The sequence below is a fragment of the Gadus morhua genome, chromosome 6 (genome assembly GCF_902167405.1).
Source record: "Gadus morhua chromosome 6, gadMor3.0, whole genome shotgun sequence".
NCBI classification, from domain to species: Eukaryota; Metazoa; Chordata; class Actinopteri; order Gadiformes; family Gadidae; genus Gadus; species Gadus morhua.
The window spans coordinates 6683590-6698714 of NC_044053.1; the positions used below are offsets into that span (position 1 = coordinate 6683590).

The window sequence follows — 15125 nt, forward strand, 5'->3', positions numbered from 1 at the left end:
TCAAACACAGCACGGCTCAAGTCTCCTAGCTCTCACCTAGTTCTGATCTCAGCTTCCCTGCCTTCAATTGTATAATTTTATGGGGAACGTAAAGTTTTATTTTCCTATTTTTTTTTTTTTTGTAGTTTGTAACCCTGTTTGACAATGTGAAGCTGCCTGCCCTGGCCAATTGTCTATAGCAAAATACATCTTTAAACTCAATGATTAATTGCAATTTCCGCCTTGATATACAGAGACCGGTGTATGAATCAACCAGGCCCGTTTAAGGATACCAATGATGCCTATTTTTCACACACACACACACACACACACACACACACACACACACACACACACACACACACACACACACACACACACACTAAGGGCCTACTTTTGGCACCAAACTGCCCCTATTACATGGGGAGCCGCAGGCACACAGCGGAAGTATAGGGAGCGATATTAAAAAGCACCCATTTGTAAGTGTGTCCCTCTAGTTCAGACATTAGTGGATCACAGAAAAGTCAGCTGTGACGGATGGAACAACCATCAAGGTGGTTAGGTTTATTTATATATTTTGGTGGAACGGATGTAGTGCTTGAATAATGGCAAGTGTGTCCTGCTTAGCTTTGTGCCCGTTTCATGGCCACCCGTTTGCCGTAAACCTTTCTGACACACTTCACTATCCTATATCATGCAGACTATGCTAAACATGGCTTCATATTAAACATCAAGTGTATGCATACATAAATAATCATTCTCACTAAACCATTCTGGCACAGTTTAATCCAAACTGAATACATTATATATAATAGAAAAATTATCACATAATCCACATAATCCATTAACTTTGATTATAACGTGTAACATGGACAATTACACAACACTCTCACAAAGACAGGCCAATACCACCGCTACTGCCTCGCCTAATGGTCTCTCTCTCTCTCTCTCTCTCTCTCTCTCCCACACCTGTTTATGGCACTAGGGTTCCAGTACACCAAGTATGGATGTCGGAAGAAAGGGGACACCCGGATGGTCCATCGAGGTTACTGTGACGTCAGCAAGAAGCCCAAGCCCATACGCAGGATGTGTAACCTCCAGGACTGCACACACCCTCAGTGAGTACGCACACACTCCACTAACGAAAGATTGGATAGGGAGATAGAGAGAGATAGCAGAAAGGTGAGAATTGTTGCATTCACGTACCTGGGATTGACAGGTTCATTGTGATTGGATCAGGACAGCGATGCCCTAATTGGTCGGAAATTAGCAAGGAGCCGTCTAAAATCTAGGTGGCCAGTCAACCAAAACAGATATTCTCACAGTGCATTTCACTCACTAATAGCTGACGGGTGGCAATGCTATTTTTTGCATGTAGCTCCTAAATCCAACCTACTGCTTATTTCAATTCAGAACTTTTGGAGGGAAAAGACACCGATCGATTCCGCGACCTAAAGTTTCCTTTTTTGGGCTTTTTTGGAACGGTAGATAAGAGGAGTGGTCTGTCATGTCTTGATAGAAGCAAAAGATGATTATCAATATGAATTCTTTAATGGTTGTGACCAAATTATTAAGGTCCGGCTTTAACAGGCTTTAACTTTAAAAAAAAACATTATAAAAAGTATATAATGCATATATTCATGAGCTGAATATAAAGCAACTATATTTGCAGAGAATATCATTTATTCAAATTGTTATTCTTCATATAACAGCACCGTTGATGCGTTGCATGCGGCCAATCCTGCATCAACAAACTAATGCATTTTTTCAAAGCATACATAAACCAGAAGTCGTGACCCTGCCTTATGTTCTGCTGATATGGCCTACAAATGCATCTAGCAGATAATAGATCTGTTCATCGTAAACAAACTCCTCGATACAAAACACATCACACAGAAAAGCCTGTAGTGGTCCAAAATTGTGAAGATGACAAAACAAGGCCTGGTCCATTGGTAAAAGCCCATCAAAGCTAGAAAACCCATCAAATATCGCCAATTAATACCTCTTATCAGTCCGGTCGTCTTTTACGGCCCCCCTCAAGGGAAAGTGTGTAGGAGAAGAAAAGCATTGATCGAAAAGACAAAGCATAAATGTACTTGAGAGATGAGAGCTTGGCCTAGAAAAACGTTGGGACTGTTGGGAGAGAGAGAGAGTGCTGTTATGTAAGGGTTAATGTACAGAACGCCAGTCATTATCGGGAAAATAAGCGATCAGCCGAGAAATTGTCTTCCAAAGACGTTGACGACGCTTAGCAACCGGACACGCTGGGGTTGATAAGTTACCGGACTACTCCCAGAGTGTTAAGAAAGACACTAACAAACATCACAAATTTTCGTTTCCACATTTGTTTTAAAAATGTCCATTTCAATTGCTTTTATGCGTGATTACATGCAATATACAGACATTGTTGATCTCGGCAGGTATCAGTTTATTATGTTATGTTATGTTTATGAATGGCAGTGGCATGGCCACCCTACTCACTGTACCTCGCACACGTTTCAAATAAAAACATGAATATATTAACCTGTATATTATTTGAATATCTTAGTATTGAATGCAAAATAACAAGGTACATTTATGCATAGCACTATAGGACCAGTTTAATATAAAACACATTTTTATACAATACATAATCCCTGCTCCATCTCTCCATCAGTTTGGGGGTCCTTGGCCTGGAAAACGTTGAAGACCCCTGCTTTACTGCATACAATGGTTATACAATGGAGTTTGGCAGTATGGTTCCACTTTTTTTTTTTTTTTTTTTCTTATGCTCCCTGCTGTAGGATTCAAAGCACGACATACAGATACAGATAGATACTGAATACCAACAGTATAGGCCTCCAAACATTTGAAATCGGGGAGCGCTATACAATCCCCCATGGGATACATCAGACATCTCAACCCATTGAATAGGTCACTTACAGTACAATACAGAGCAGAACCGAAGCAGGTGTGAGAGAGGTTGAGATCCAAGGTCTTAAATGGAGCGCCCATCACCCTACGTGTGTTTGCTTTGGACCGCGTCAGCCGACAGCGGGGGCGCGTGGCTAGCGTGTCCTGCCAGAACCAGCTCCGCCCGTGTCGTTGCTGTGACCGCCGTTCCGAACTCACCGCACCCCCTCTTTTTTTGGAATCGGTTCAGGTGGATCTCGGAGGAGTGGGAGAACTGTCCCCGGACCTGTGGCAGCCTGGGCTTCCAGATCCGGACGGTGCGCTGCGTGCAGTACTCCCAGGACGGCACCAACCGCTCGGTCCACACCAAGTACTGCAGCGGGGATCGGCCCGAGAGCCGGAGGCCCTGCAACCGGGTGCCCTGCCCCTCCCTGTGGAGGGTGGGGGCCTGGTCCGAGGTACAGCACAGCACCAAAGACCCCTTGGGGAAATACTAGGGGTGGGAAAAATAATCGATTCTTCGATGCATCGCGATTCTCGCTAGAACGATTCTGTCTCGATGCAGATAAATTAATAATCCGATCTTTTTTTTCTTTTTTTTTTGCCTGCTGCAACATTCTGATCGCCAGAGAGGGATACATTTCGTAATTTTAAAATTATTGAATTTATCTTGAGTGTGTATTGGCCAATCTGATTCGTCTTGACTCGATTGCGATTCAGCCTACGCATAGCATGCGCTGCGCGCAAACTCACAGCCAGACACAAGAACTCCTTTTAATTCAAGAGCAGCTTTTTCTTTAATGACATAGAAAAGAAAGATGAGAAAGAAAATAAACTGTAACCTATTTTTTGCATCCTTCCATACTGTGTTAAAATGCAGGCTGCATTGATTATTGCATTGTTCATAGAAAGTCATATTTGTGACAAAAGCTTTCTCTCTTATAAATATTCGATAAGTTAATTCACCTGTTGATGTCTTTATTGATCATCACAAAAGTAGGAAGTGATTAGCAAACTCTGAGTAGAAAACCCAGATGTATATATATATTTTTGAAAATCACGCATGGAAATGTACATAAAAGAAATTGTTGCATCGAGATGCTTCAGAATCGAAACGTTGACCCCTTATAATCTGAATCAAATCTTGAGGTGCCAAGAGATTTCCACCCCTAGGAAATACATCATGGATGTTCCACTTTAAAAAGAATAAGAATGATGTAAATAATTGTAATACCAATACTAACAATTCATTGCATTTGCACAGCACTTTTCAGGAAACCCAAAGCACTTTACACTGTGTGTGTCTTTGTGAGTGTGCGAGTGGTAAATCCTAAACTGCTCTCTCGTCACCACTCCTCCTCTCCCTCCACCCCAGTGCTAAGCAGTGTTTTTTTTGTACCCTCTGCCTCTTGTACCTTATGTCTCCAGAGAGAGACGGAGAGGAGCCCCTTTCGCAAACACAGTGACATGTCTCTTTGGCTATTCAAACAAGCAATTATCAAGCTTCATCACCTTAGAAAAACAAACTGATTAATAAATTAAGTGTCCTCCTTTTGCACGCATGTTGTTTCCATGAAGGGAAACCCAAGAGGATACAAAGGGATGAGTTAATCTACATATCTGAGATGCAGTGGGTGTTTATGTCTGTGGTGTGATTCATGAGGAGCACTATCTATTAGAGGCTAAGCATTCTACTCAGTCTTTATCTTGACCACACTTGAGAAAAGGATGATGGGTTCAGCTCGACATCAATATAAAACCCTGACAAAAACACTTGTTATATTGTTAGAATGCACGTCTCAGGCCCTGTCCACGCTAACCCGGGTAACTATATGAACGCACATTCGCCATGGTAACGATCTCCGTCCACACTATCGTTTTCATATCGTTTATGGAATGTTTTGCATCCACGTTCCACACTGAAATGACTTTGATTAACAGTTGTTGTCATGGTTACGCGACTCCCGCCACGACTCTCTGTTTATTTTACAGGCGCGCGATCAGCTGATAGTTGCAGTTGATCAGCTGGCTTATTCTTTTCACTCACAAGCAAAAAATAAAGCATTGCACAGAGAAATCCTCATTTCAATTTCACCTGCCATCTTTTTTTTAATGAGGGTCTCGGTCTCAAGTGCAAGCTTTTGGCAGCGTCATGACAGTGTCATGGCAACCGAACGTCCTTTTCTCTGAAAGCCTTCGTCTACCCTGACCACAATACAACGCACACCCAGAGTTATCACATTTATCCACCTCAGCGATCGATTTTGAAAAGCATTGTTTTAATTGTCGGAATTCGCCGTTCTAATGTGGACGGAGGTAGCCTGGGTATACCCATGCTGCCTTGCCAGGTGTTACGGCCTTTCGCGCTGCTAGGCAGCCATGTAGGCAGCCTGGATTCAATGGATCCGATTTTCGCCTGAGCTAGGGAACCAATCACAGAACGGGGAGGGACGGCAAGGCGATGACGACGTCTATGCGACACACCCATCGTCTTCTTCCTCTCTTCCTCATCGAATTTATGTCGCTCTACATACGTCATCTGGTACAATTGATACGATTGGCTATTAGCTACGTACAGACTCCTATGATAGACATTTGTAGCGCCCAATAAATGGCTCCCGGCAATCGTAAACCACGCCTCAAATACGAGAAAAAAGGAATGCGTGGTTCCCAGACCTCTTCTCAATGTAGATTGAGATGAGGTCTGGCGTTAGCGAGGCTAGGACGGAGGGGCAAAACGGATAAATATTTATGCGTTTGTAGATTTACCTGGGTTAGGTTGGGCAGAGCCTTAGAATAAAGGCAAATCGATGTATTGCTATATTGCTACTGGAAGATATAAGAATCAAGTGGACAACCCAATGCTTGCCATGAAATCAGTGTCGCACATCCGGGTGCATAATGACACACTGCTGCTTGCTGTTGCTCTTGATTTCTAGTTAAGTGAGTGCTATATGCAGCGCTCAACTATTGTTCTTCATAGGTTTTATTCTTTCTTTCTTTCGTTATTATTTTCTACAAAATTCAAAAAAAAATACTCCTTCCACAATTATTCCCCTAGAGACTTTCTCGAGATTCTTTGACACTTCAACTACTTCAGACTTTGTAACTTGGTAAATACTCAACCGTTTACCTTCATTCAAACATTTAACAAATCAACACACTTTTTTCAGAATAACATCTTAATGTCATTCCCGCTTCGTATATTTTCAGTTGGGCACATTGACTTACGCTGAGGCTAGAGCGTGAGGACGTGATAGATAGAGGACACTCTAGCCCAAGGTGGCTAGTTAGCGATAGAGTTTTGCGAAATATTATTCCAAATAAGAAACAATAAGTTGTGGAAATTTAAATAAATCAACGGAACACTGAATATAATGAAATTCACTTGGGTTGGAAATAGGTAATTTGGGATAAATCATTAAAATAATCTCCCTATGGGCAGGGCATATATTTGAAGAGTGCGTTTTTTTGTATTTAATAATATACACATACTGGTTCAGTCGAACTTTGCTAACACTTGCCAGACATTTCTTGTGTGGGAGGCATTTGTGCATACATACGTATGTGTGTATGGGGGGAGGCGTATATCAGTGTGTGTGTGTGTGTGTGTGTGTGTGTGTGTAAAGGCATTTGTGCATACATACGTATGTGTGTATGGGGGGAGGCGTATATCAGTTTGTGTGTGTGTGTGTGTGTGTGTGTGTGTGTGTGTGTGTGTGTGTAAAGGCATTTGTGTACACATACGTGTGTGTGTATGGGGGGAGGCATATATCAGTTTGTGTGTGTATGTGTGTGTCTGTGTCTCTGTGTGTGTGTGTGTGTGTGTGTGTGTGTGTGTGTGTGTGTGTGTGTATGTGTGTGTGTGTGTGTGTGTGTGTGTGTCTACAGGCACTTGACTCTGTTTGCCTGCATGTGTGCGACCTCTCCATTGATCCTGCATACGTAAGTATGTGTGTGCCCATATTAAGTCTGTGTTCCGGGCCCCTTCCTGCTCCAGTGTTCGGTGACCTGTGGAGAGGGCACGGAGAGGCGTCTAGTGAGCTGCCGGGTCGGAGACCAATGCACCGGGGAGAGACCAGAGGCCATAAGGCCGTGCCGACCAGGACTTTGCCACGGTGAGCCATCGTGCCCATCTCGACTCCCACAGTGTCCATGTTTTTTTGACCTCTGCCGTCAATTATTCGGAAAGGTCACAATTAGGGTTGCCGCGGTGTGGACATTTTCACACCGAGTAATACGCTCGTGTCAACACCGGTATTACCGGTATAAACGGTATTAACTTTGAAACCCTAGGTCAATCGCCATCTTCTCCGTCAACTCTCCTCTCACACTCGGTGACAGCGGCTGGCAGCGCGCCAATTCTCGGCGTCTTATAACGTTCTATTTATAATAGTATAATATAATTTTATATATCATAATATCACGGCCAAAAGCTCTGTGCGCCTCCGGATGGCAGTAGCGCGGGGAGCTATACCGCCGTTGCTATGGTTACCGGTCTTGTAAGGAAGCGCGTCAATTCTCGGTGCGCCAATTCTCCCGCACAGAGCAGAACTGTGGCCTATTCTACAAATTTTACATTTCTTAATTATAATAATAATAATAATAATTCATTGAATTTATTTAGCGCTTTATATTATAATTATAATATAATTATAATTATATATATATATATATATATTATATATATAATTATATAATTATAATTATAATTATATTATTCATTTTTTTGCTGAATTTGTTTTTTATTACTGAAAAAAATAGAAAGAAAAAAAGCTAGGTGTTGCCACCGGTAACACCGGTAATACCGTATACCGCGGCAACCCTAGTCACAATTAATGCAGAACAAAAATAGAACAAATGTAACAATCCAAACTAAATACATGTGATTTTGAACGCCTGTTACATTCAATCGTTACTAAATAGCGGTACTAATCTGTAGCCCGAAGCATAGGCATTGGTTTAATGTTGTGTGTCTCTGAGGAATCACTACTGATAAATATATGACCCAAAGCAATGCTGTAGCTAGTAAAGCTAATTTAAATGCCAGGTTTAGCAGATGTAAATAATAATTCCAATTATTCATCACTCATATTATCGGGCAGAATAATCACAATTCCTTATTTTTGGCATTATTATGCAGGCCTTAACCTATCCTATCATGTTCAAATTCAAGTCTACCTATTTAGGGCCCAATATACTAGAGAGGTTCCAAAAAAAATTTATTAAAAAATGTTTACTGACAAATATATTAGAAAGTAATTCATATATAACATATAGTTATAATAGATAACTGACTAAATAAAGTAAATCCTATCACAAACAAAATCCCCAAATTTGTGCCAATCCATTTAGGTGCACAAGTCAAAGTTATACGCAACTACGAGGTAGAATGAATCCGAGTTGGCTGAGAAGGTTGATGTTCCCTCAATAGGAACCGTCCTTCAGTCTGCGAGCGCGAGCTCGGATGCTTCGGTATCCCCTGCCAGATGGCAGCAGAGTGAACAGTGTGTGTGCTGGGCGCTGGAAGCCTTGATCGTTCTGAGAGCTCTCCCGAGGCAGCGTGTTCGGTAGGTGTAAACTCTCTGACAATGATGCGTGCTGAAGTCCTTACAACCAAGGCGCGTCAGACCTCCCGGCCCTTGGCTGTGTACCCCACCGTACCGCGCTGGGATTGAGTTGTCAGAATGATCTCACACCTGTACAAGTGTGACAGGGTGACTGGGTCCATACCAAACAGCCTCAGTCTCCTCGGGAAGAAGGAGAAGTTTCCCCGGCCCATCCGATCGGCGTGTCGTGGGTCCACCAGATAGGGTCGCCGAACGTTGGAGTGCACCCCGAGGAACCTGAGGCAGCTGTCCTGTTTCCTCCACAGTTCCATTGATATGTATGGGGGTGCATGCTCCCCTGTCCCTGCTGAGGACTCTTGTAGTCCATGACCCACTCCTTCGCCTGGCTGAAGGAGGGAGGGAGCAACCAAGTTCAAGTTCAAGTTTATTATAGAGCACTTTAAAAACAACAACAGTCTATCTAGTTATAAAACAAACAAATAAAATAAAACCAATTAAATGCACAAAAAGGGACACACTAGACAAAAATTAACAACTATTCGCCAAAGGCAAAGTGAATATTGGGGAATAGCCGAATGGGCTATTCCCCAATATTCACGGAGCCTGAGTTGAATCATTGTTTTAGTAAATACTACACGTGAGCACTCAAAAAATAAACAAGATAACACCTCTTGCCGGTATTTTTTATTTTTCATTTTTTGTGGTATATTTGTTTTTATTAGCGTGACGACTGACGAGACAAGACAATTTGCATTTGAGATCTCAATCATTGGATGTTGCCCATGTGTTGGTGATCAGCGTGGAGGAGGCGCGGTCACCGATTCTCAACATCCGTCTTCCCCATCAGGAAGTTGTAGATCTGTCTCCATCGCGAGCTGTTTCAGAAATCGTTAGCCTCATAGCATAATTGGCTATGTCGTATTTTAAGGTTCATCTTGTATTCAGCGTCAAAAATGCCTCAGCCAAATAGAGGACTTCGGAATGATTATGGAATGTAAAAAGCACTCTGAATGGCTGAGAATATAGCCAATGAGGCACAGTGACTCAGCTTAGGAGAGTAGAGTTGGGTTCGAAATGACAATTTTGCCAACATTTGACTAAGGCAATTATGCTATGAGGCTAAAAATATGTAAAATGTTGCATATTATTAACATATAATATATATATAAGAAAGTCATATAATCGTACCGTACTGCGACTTGAAATATGAAGGATACCTCATAAAACACCGGTCTATGTTTAGAAACGTTCTCAGTTTCAATTGGCTGAACAACGACAGCATGAGGTTGTGTCTGAAATTATCTTGGTTAAATGGGTTACTGTTTATTTATTCATACGGCCTCCAAGAGAACCGTCACCATAGTAACCCTTGACTTATTTTGTGTTATGTAAAGCACATCAATTCCCAATGCCGCTGCAGAAATTGCCTTCTCGCTGACATTCTCGAACATTCAGTACACGCTCAGAAACCCAGGACACTCGTGGGTTTGTCAGAGTTGAATCACTGCTCGCAGCCTTCAGAGTCGTAAATCAAATTCAGATATAACCACTCGTTTGATTCAGAGTAAATAAGGTGCGGGGTGGAAGACAAATGGAAATTGGACGTCACATTTCTGTCAAAATAAATGTACCTTCAAGCAAGAGTTTCTTAAACTGAAGCCGTCTGTCTGGAGATTCTGAAAGTGCTATAACCAACTTTGTTTTCATGGACATGAAAATCTCTGTTGGATTTGGTCACATTTCAGCCAATTAGTTGAAATTTGATATAAAAGTAATGTTTGGCAGTTGACGCAGATGAAATTGCTACTGAGCCACAAATCAGATTGCGGTTCAGTTTAGCTTACTTTGGTGATTAATCAACTATGTGTCAGTATAATTATCACAGTTGTTATTTGTACACATGATTATGTGTGGACAGTAGTTCACCTATATTTTACACCACACAAAAAGTAGCTCAAAAGAAAATAAAACAAGTATTTTCTAATAAATTTCCATTATAGATTGCAATACAGTGCAGCTGATAGAACAATGCCGATGCATACACTCAAGTTTGACAACACTATAGCCAAACTACTAGGGCGACTGCACAGTGCCTGGGTAGGAGTGAAGGGCAGAGTGCTGCAGTGGATCCTGTTTTGACATATTCTTCTGAAGATAAAATAGTTTCTGACAAGATGGAGATTTCAAAAGACAATTTTTAAAAATGTATTTTTGTAGTCTTAATACACAGGTTTGATTTTAGACCTTTACAGACACTTTGTCTTAGGACGTTGGTGTCCAGATAGGGCATTTTAGCTTGTCTTGCCAGTATCACAGGCATGCTGTGATTCTCCCCCTGCTTCTTAGTGTCACATTGCACATACATCATAATAATAATAATAATAATAATAATAATAATAATAATAATAATAATAATAATAATAATAAAAGTAATAATAATAATAGGGAATATTTTTACCCTTTAACAGAAATTATTTGACTAGATATTCACACAATTATAAAATCAACGTTCATATTGAATCATAGATATGATTTAAATAATGCAACCCTTTAGGGGGCATAATGGACGGACTGGCATTGTGTTATTCATTGTGTATTAGCTATACATAATGGACGGACTGGCATTGTGTTATTCATTGTGTATTAGCTATACATAATGGACGGACTGGCATTGTGTTATTCATTGTGTATTAGCTATACATAATGGACGGACTGGCAGTGTGTTATTCATTGTGTATTAGCTATACATAATGGACGGACTGGCAGTGTGTTATTCATTGTGTATTAGCTATACATAATGGACGGACTGGCAGTGTGTTATTCATTGTGTATTAGCTATACATAATGGACGGACTGGCAGCGTGTTATTCATTGTGTATTAGCTGTACATAATGGACGGACTGGCAGCGTGTTATGTATGGTGATGTTGCCATCCAGCTGGTCAGTCACGGAGCTGTTTTGTCTAAATGCATCCGTCCAACCCACTCAACCAGGGCCTCTGTGTGCGGGGTGGCAGGGTGTAACTGACACCCTCTCCAATCTGCTCGTTACGGTGCTTCCAGATGAGCCTTGCCACGGAGACAAGTCCATCTTCTGCCAGATGGACGTGCTGGCGCGGTACTGCTCCATCCCCGGCTACCACAAGCTGTGCTGCGAGTCATGCGGCCGGCGCTCGCCCTCCTCCCTCCCCCCCGAGTCCGCCCAGACGGAGGAGGAGCACCTGCGCTTCGGCTCCGCCTCCCAGCTCCTGGAGACGCTCACCGCCAACGCCACCGCCAGGAGACACGGCCTGCCGAAACCAGGCCCGGGTAAGCACGGTTCGGCGAAGGCATCGAGGCCGGCAAAGGCTGGCCAACACGCGGCCGCCGGCCCAACCCGCGCCCCGCTGAGGAAGGCAACGGCCCCGCCCAACGGCAAGCCGCCGAGGCAGCGTGTGGGGCGGAGCCGGAGGCTCGCCGCCAAGGCGCCGGCGTCCCTAGCCGCCGGGCACGAGAGGTCACATGGAGAGGGTCAGAGGTCAGGGGAGGTGACGGGGGAGAGTGGCCGGGCGAACACTGAGGGGGAAAGATGAGGGGGAGGGGGGGGGGGGGGGGGGGAGGTGTGGCCAGAACTCTGCTGCAGTCCATTCCCAGCTGTTCTCCCTCTGCCCCCACTCTCCTTCGCACGACATCGCAAGGAGAGATAGAACGACAAAAAAAAAAGAGAAAAACGGAAGGAAGACGAAGAGAAAAAGAGAAAAGTGCTGGTACACTTTGAGTCCCGTTCCCAAATCCAGTGCCGTTGATTTGTATAGCACTGCCTAGTCCCACAGCAAGCTCTTCTTAACGCGTGATATACTGTACACCCTGAGGTTGAATCGAAGGCAGATTGTCACACTCAGTTTTATCTAGATTCAATAATTTTGTCACAAACCAAATATGGATTCAAAGACGAAACAGAAAAGACGATCTTTTATTCTGCACGATTCGGGTTTTTTGGGGGTGCAAAGATTTGGTATCCTTTAGAGACGGCCATGTTTATCTAACAGTAATATAAATTCAATTTGACCTGAACCTGAACACTTTTGAATCTCTTTTGAAAAATGTTAATCTTAGTCATTCTTGGCCATTCTGGTTAATATCCCCAGTTCTCTGAACTTGGCTGATAAGGCGTACTGGCTCATTTTGAATGAATTTGGAGGACTTCAAGACTTCCAAACACAAAAGTCCTGAGGGGAGTAGTTCTAGTTGTATAGAACATTTTGTTTTGTTTACAATCTCAGTTTCTATGAAAAAATAAATCAGTATTATTTTTGAATAGGGATGTGATGAGCAGGCTGGTGAACTTTGAGCCCCTATATTATAACTCAAAGTCAACCGGTTCATTCTCATTCTTCTTATTTAACAGCGAGACTGGCCTTTTAAAATGAATTGATGCTTCTGCTCCCAGGTTTCACCTTACACTGCGATTACCGTGAGAGCCATGCGGCTAGAGATTGAAAGCCGTGACCTTTATGGACCTTGTATTCAATATTCATCTCCATTGTATTATTGTGTATATGTTGAGAATGGTAAAAAAAAGAAGGAAAAAAAAAGAAAAAGGATGACAATATCGAGATCGAAAGTTTTTGTTTCATCTGCTACGCAGGAGAGAAAAAAATTGTTTTAGCAAAATCGGTTTGATTTTGATTCGGACGAATTGTAACGAATGAACCCGAATAGTGTTGTCACGAGCGGTGCTATTTTCTTTCTGAGGTCCGCATGATCTCGGCTCAGTTGAGGGCCTACATTAGGTCCATTCAGTTATTTTTGCCCTGGAATATATTATTAATAGAACTCATCCCTTGACACAACCACATGTTTTTGCACACATATACACGCATTTGTAAGTCTGAGGTTTGATTGGTCGGGTTCTTACAACAATGATGTATGCTTCCATTACCACCGCGTTCTTATAAGCATACTGAGCTGGACTTTGTGGATCAGACACGACACTTTCAATGTCGAACGATTTCTTTATCCTAATCATAGTTTTTTTCTAAATGGCCTTTCCAGTTGTGGAAAGTCGTAGAGACTGAAAGCTATTTATTAAAAAATAAAAGGATTCTCACAGCCACCATGCATTTGACTGCAATAGCTAAGACACAGGTTTGTGTTTCGGCAAATAAAAATAACAATAGCAAACTGCTATTGACAGTAACTCTTGTGTGCCGATGTATAGTGCTTGTATATAGCATGGAGTACATTTATATTTATTGAGAAGTCAAAGGTTCTGCTTTTGTTGGTTGTTTTTTGTTTTTTTCCCGTGCAGTGTCACATGGTCATCAACATGTAGCAGGTGAACCAATGAGATCAGATTTGCAGCGTGACGCCCCTTTACCCCCAACCCTCTATTTGAAAGCGGATTAGCAACTTAAACAGTACAGTAGAGTATGAGTGACATTGTTTTTTGGCACACAATTATATGTAAATATACATGCTCAATTATGAGATGTTTGACTTTTTGTTTTTTGAGAAAGCTGCCTTTCACAGCTGTTTTGTAGAAATGAACCTAAAATGCTGTTACAATGTGCTACCTTTACTGGCAAGACTAAAAGCTTTAGATGACCGAGTAAACAGATACTGTGGCACCAGTAAACCAACATTAGTGTAATTCTTTGTGTTTAGTCTGAGTGTTTTCTCAAAACAATTGACGTATTTTCTCCCCAGGTTTACTTAAGGAATTTCAGTTTCCACGTACAAACAATGCTGCTAATTGTATACGCTTGTAATTAATATTAGGATAGATGTAGATGTTACATAGACAATCCCTGAGCCTCAGACAGATCTTACTGCATAGTAAAACACCAGGTACTGTATTGTATATCCCTGTGCTACTTGTGCCTTTGAGCAATAAGATTGAAAAAAGCCAAAGTGGGTTTCTCTCCTCTCCTTACCGCCTGTCCCTGTATGTTTGTAGATGAAGTGTACACTACTGATGCTGTTTGTTGGAACGGGGAGCACATAGCATTAAAATGATATAATGAACAACCATGGTGCCTGTATTTCTTCATTGTGTGTGGTGAATGTAGTGAACGGTCCATGTTTAAAGGTCACTGCCTCTCTCTCTGTTAGTTGTCTCCCTCGCTGGCGCCCGGTCTGTAAAGTAGGCCTACCTATGGCTCATTTAATCTGACTGACAACTTCAAGAGTAATATGTCAATGTAGAGAAAGTTTTATAAAATAGGCCTTCTATGCTCTAATTGTAAGACGTAACAGTCCGTCCAATTGTTTGGTGAAAGCTTTTTTGAGCTTCTCTGTGAAGGATGGTGGAGGGGGTTTAATGGTGCAAGAAACAAGAGCTCATTCAACTCATGTATTGTATTGTATTTTTATCCTGTGTTTTTCCACTGCTGCGGATTAATAAGGTTGTATCTAAATTAGCATACGCGCACAGTTTCTCAAGGAAAAGTAAGGAAAGATGACGGAGACCAACACGTTTGCACCGATATCTGAGCTCGTTCAACCATTTATTCAAAACCGCCAAGTAACGTGCCTGGGGAGATTATCCCAGTGGACAAACTATCAATACAAAAGCGCACTGTCGCTTCACATAGTACCCGGCAAACAGACCTTGACAAGTTAGGAATCGAATTAAAGACGGCGTCCGATGTTGATGCCAAGGACACATGTAATGCCATTCCATATTTATGAGATTATAAAAACA

At 42.2% G+C, this 15125-nt stretch overlaps 1 protein-coding gene across 3 annotated transcripts in view; it reads left to right on the plus strand.

Annotated features, from left to right (window-relative positions):
• Positions 1-14452, plus strand: part of adamts3 (ADAM metallopeptidase with thrombospondin type 1 motif, 3) — a 99079-nt gene extending 84627 nt beyond the window's left edge. For all 3 annotated transcript variants that reach the window (XM_030358375.1, XM_030358374.1, XM_030358376.1), the window contains 4 exons: positions 965-1097; positions 3122-3329; positions 6872-6989; positions 11504-14452. In XM_030358375.1, coding sequence (XP_030214235.1) covers positions 965-1097; positions 3122-3329; positions 6872-6989; positions 11504-12012 — 968 coding nt within the window. In that variant the 3' untranslated portion in view covers positions 12013-14452. The remainder of the gene's footprint in view (positions 1-964; positions 1098-3121; positions 3330-6871; positions 6990-11503) is intronic.
• The last annotated feature ends 673 nt before the right edge of the window (positions 14453-15125 follow it).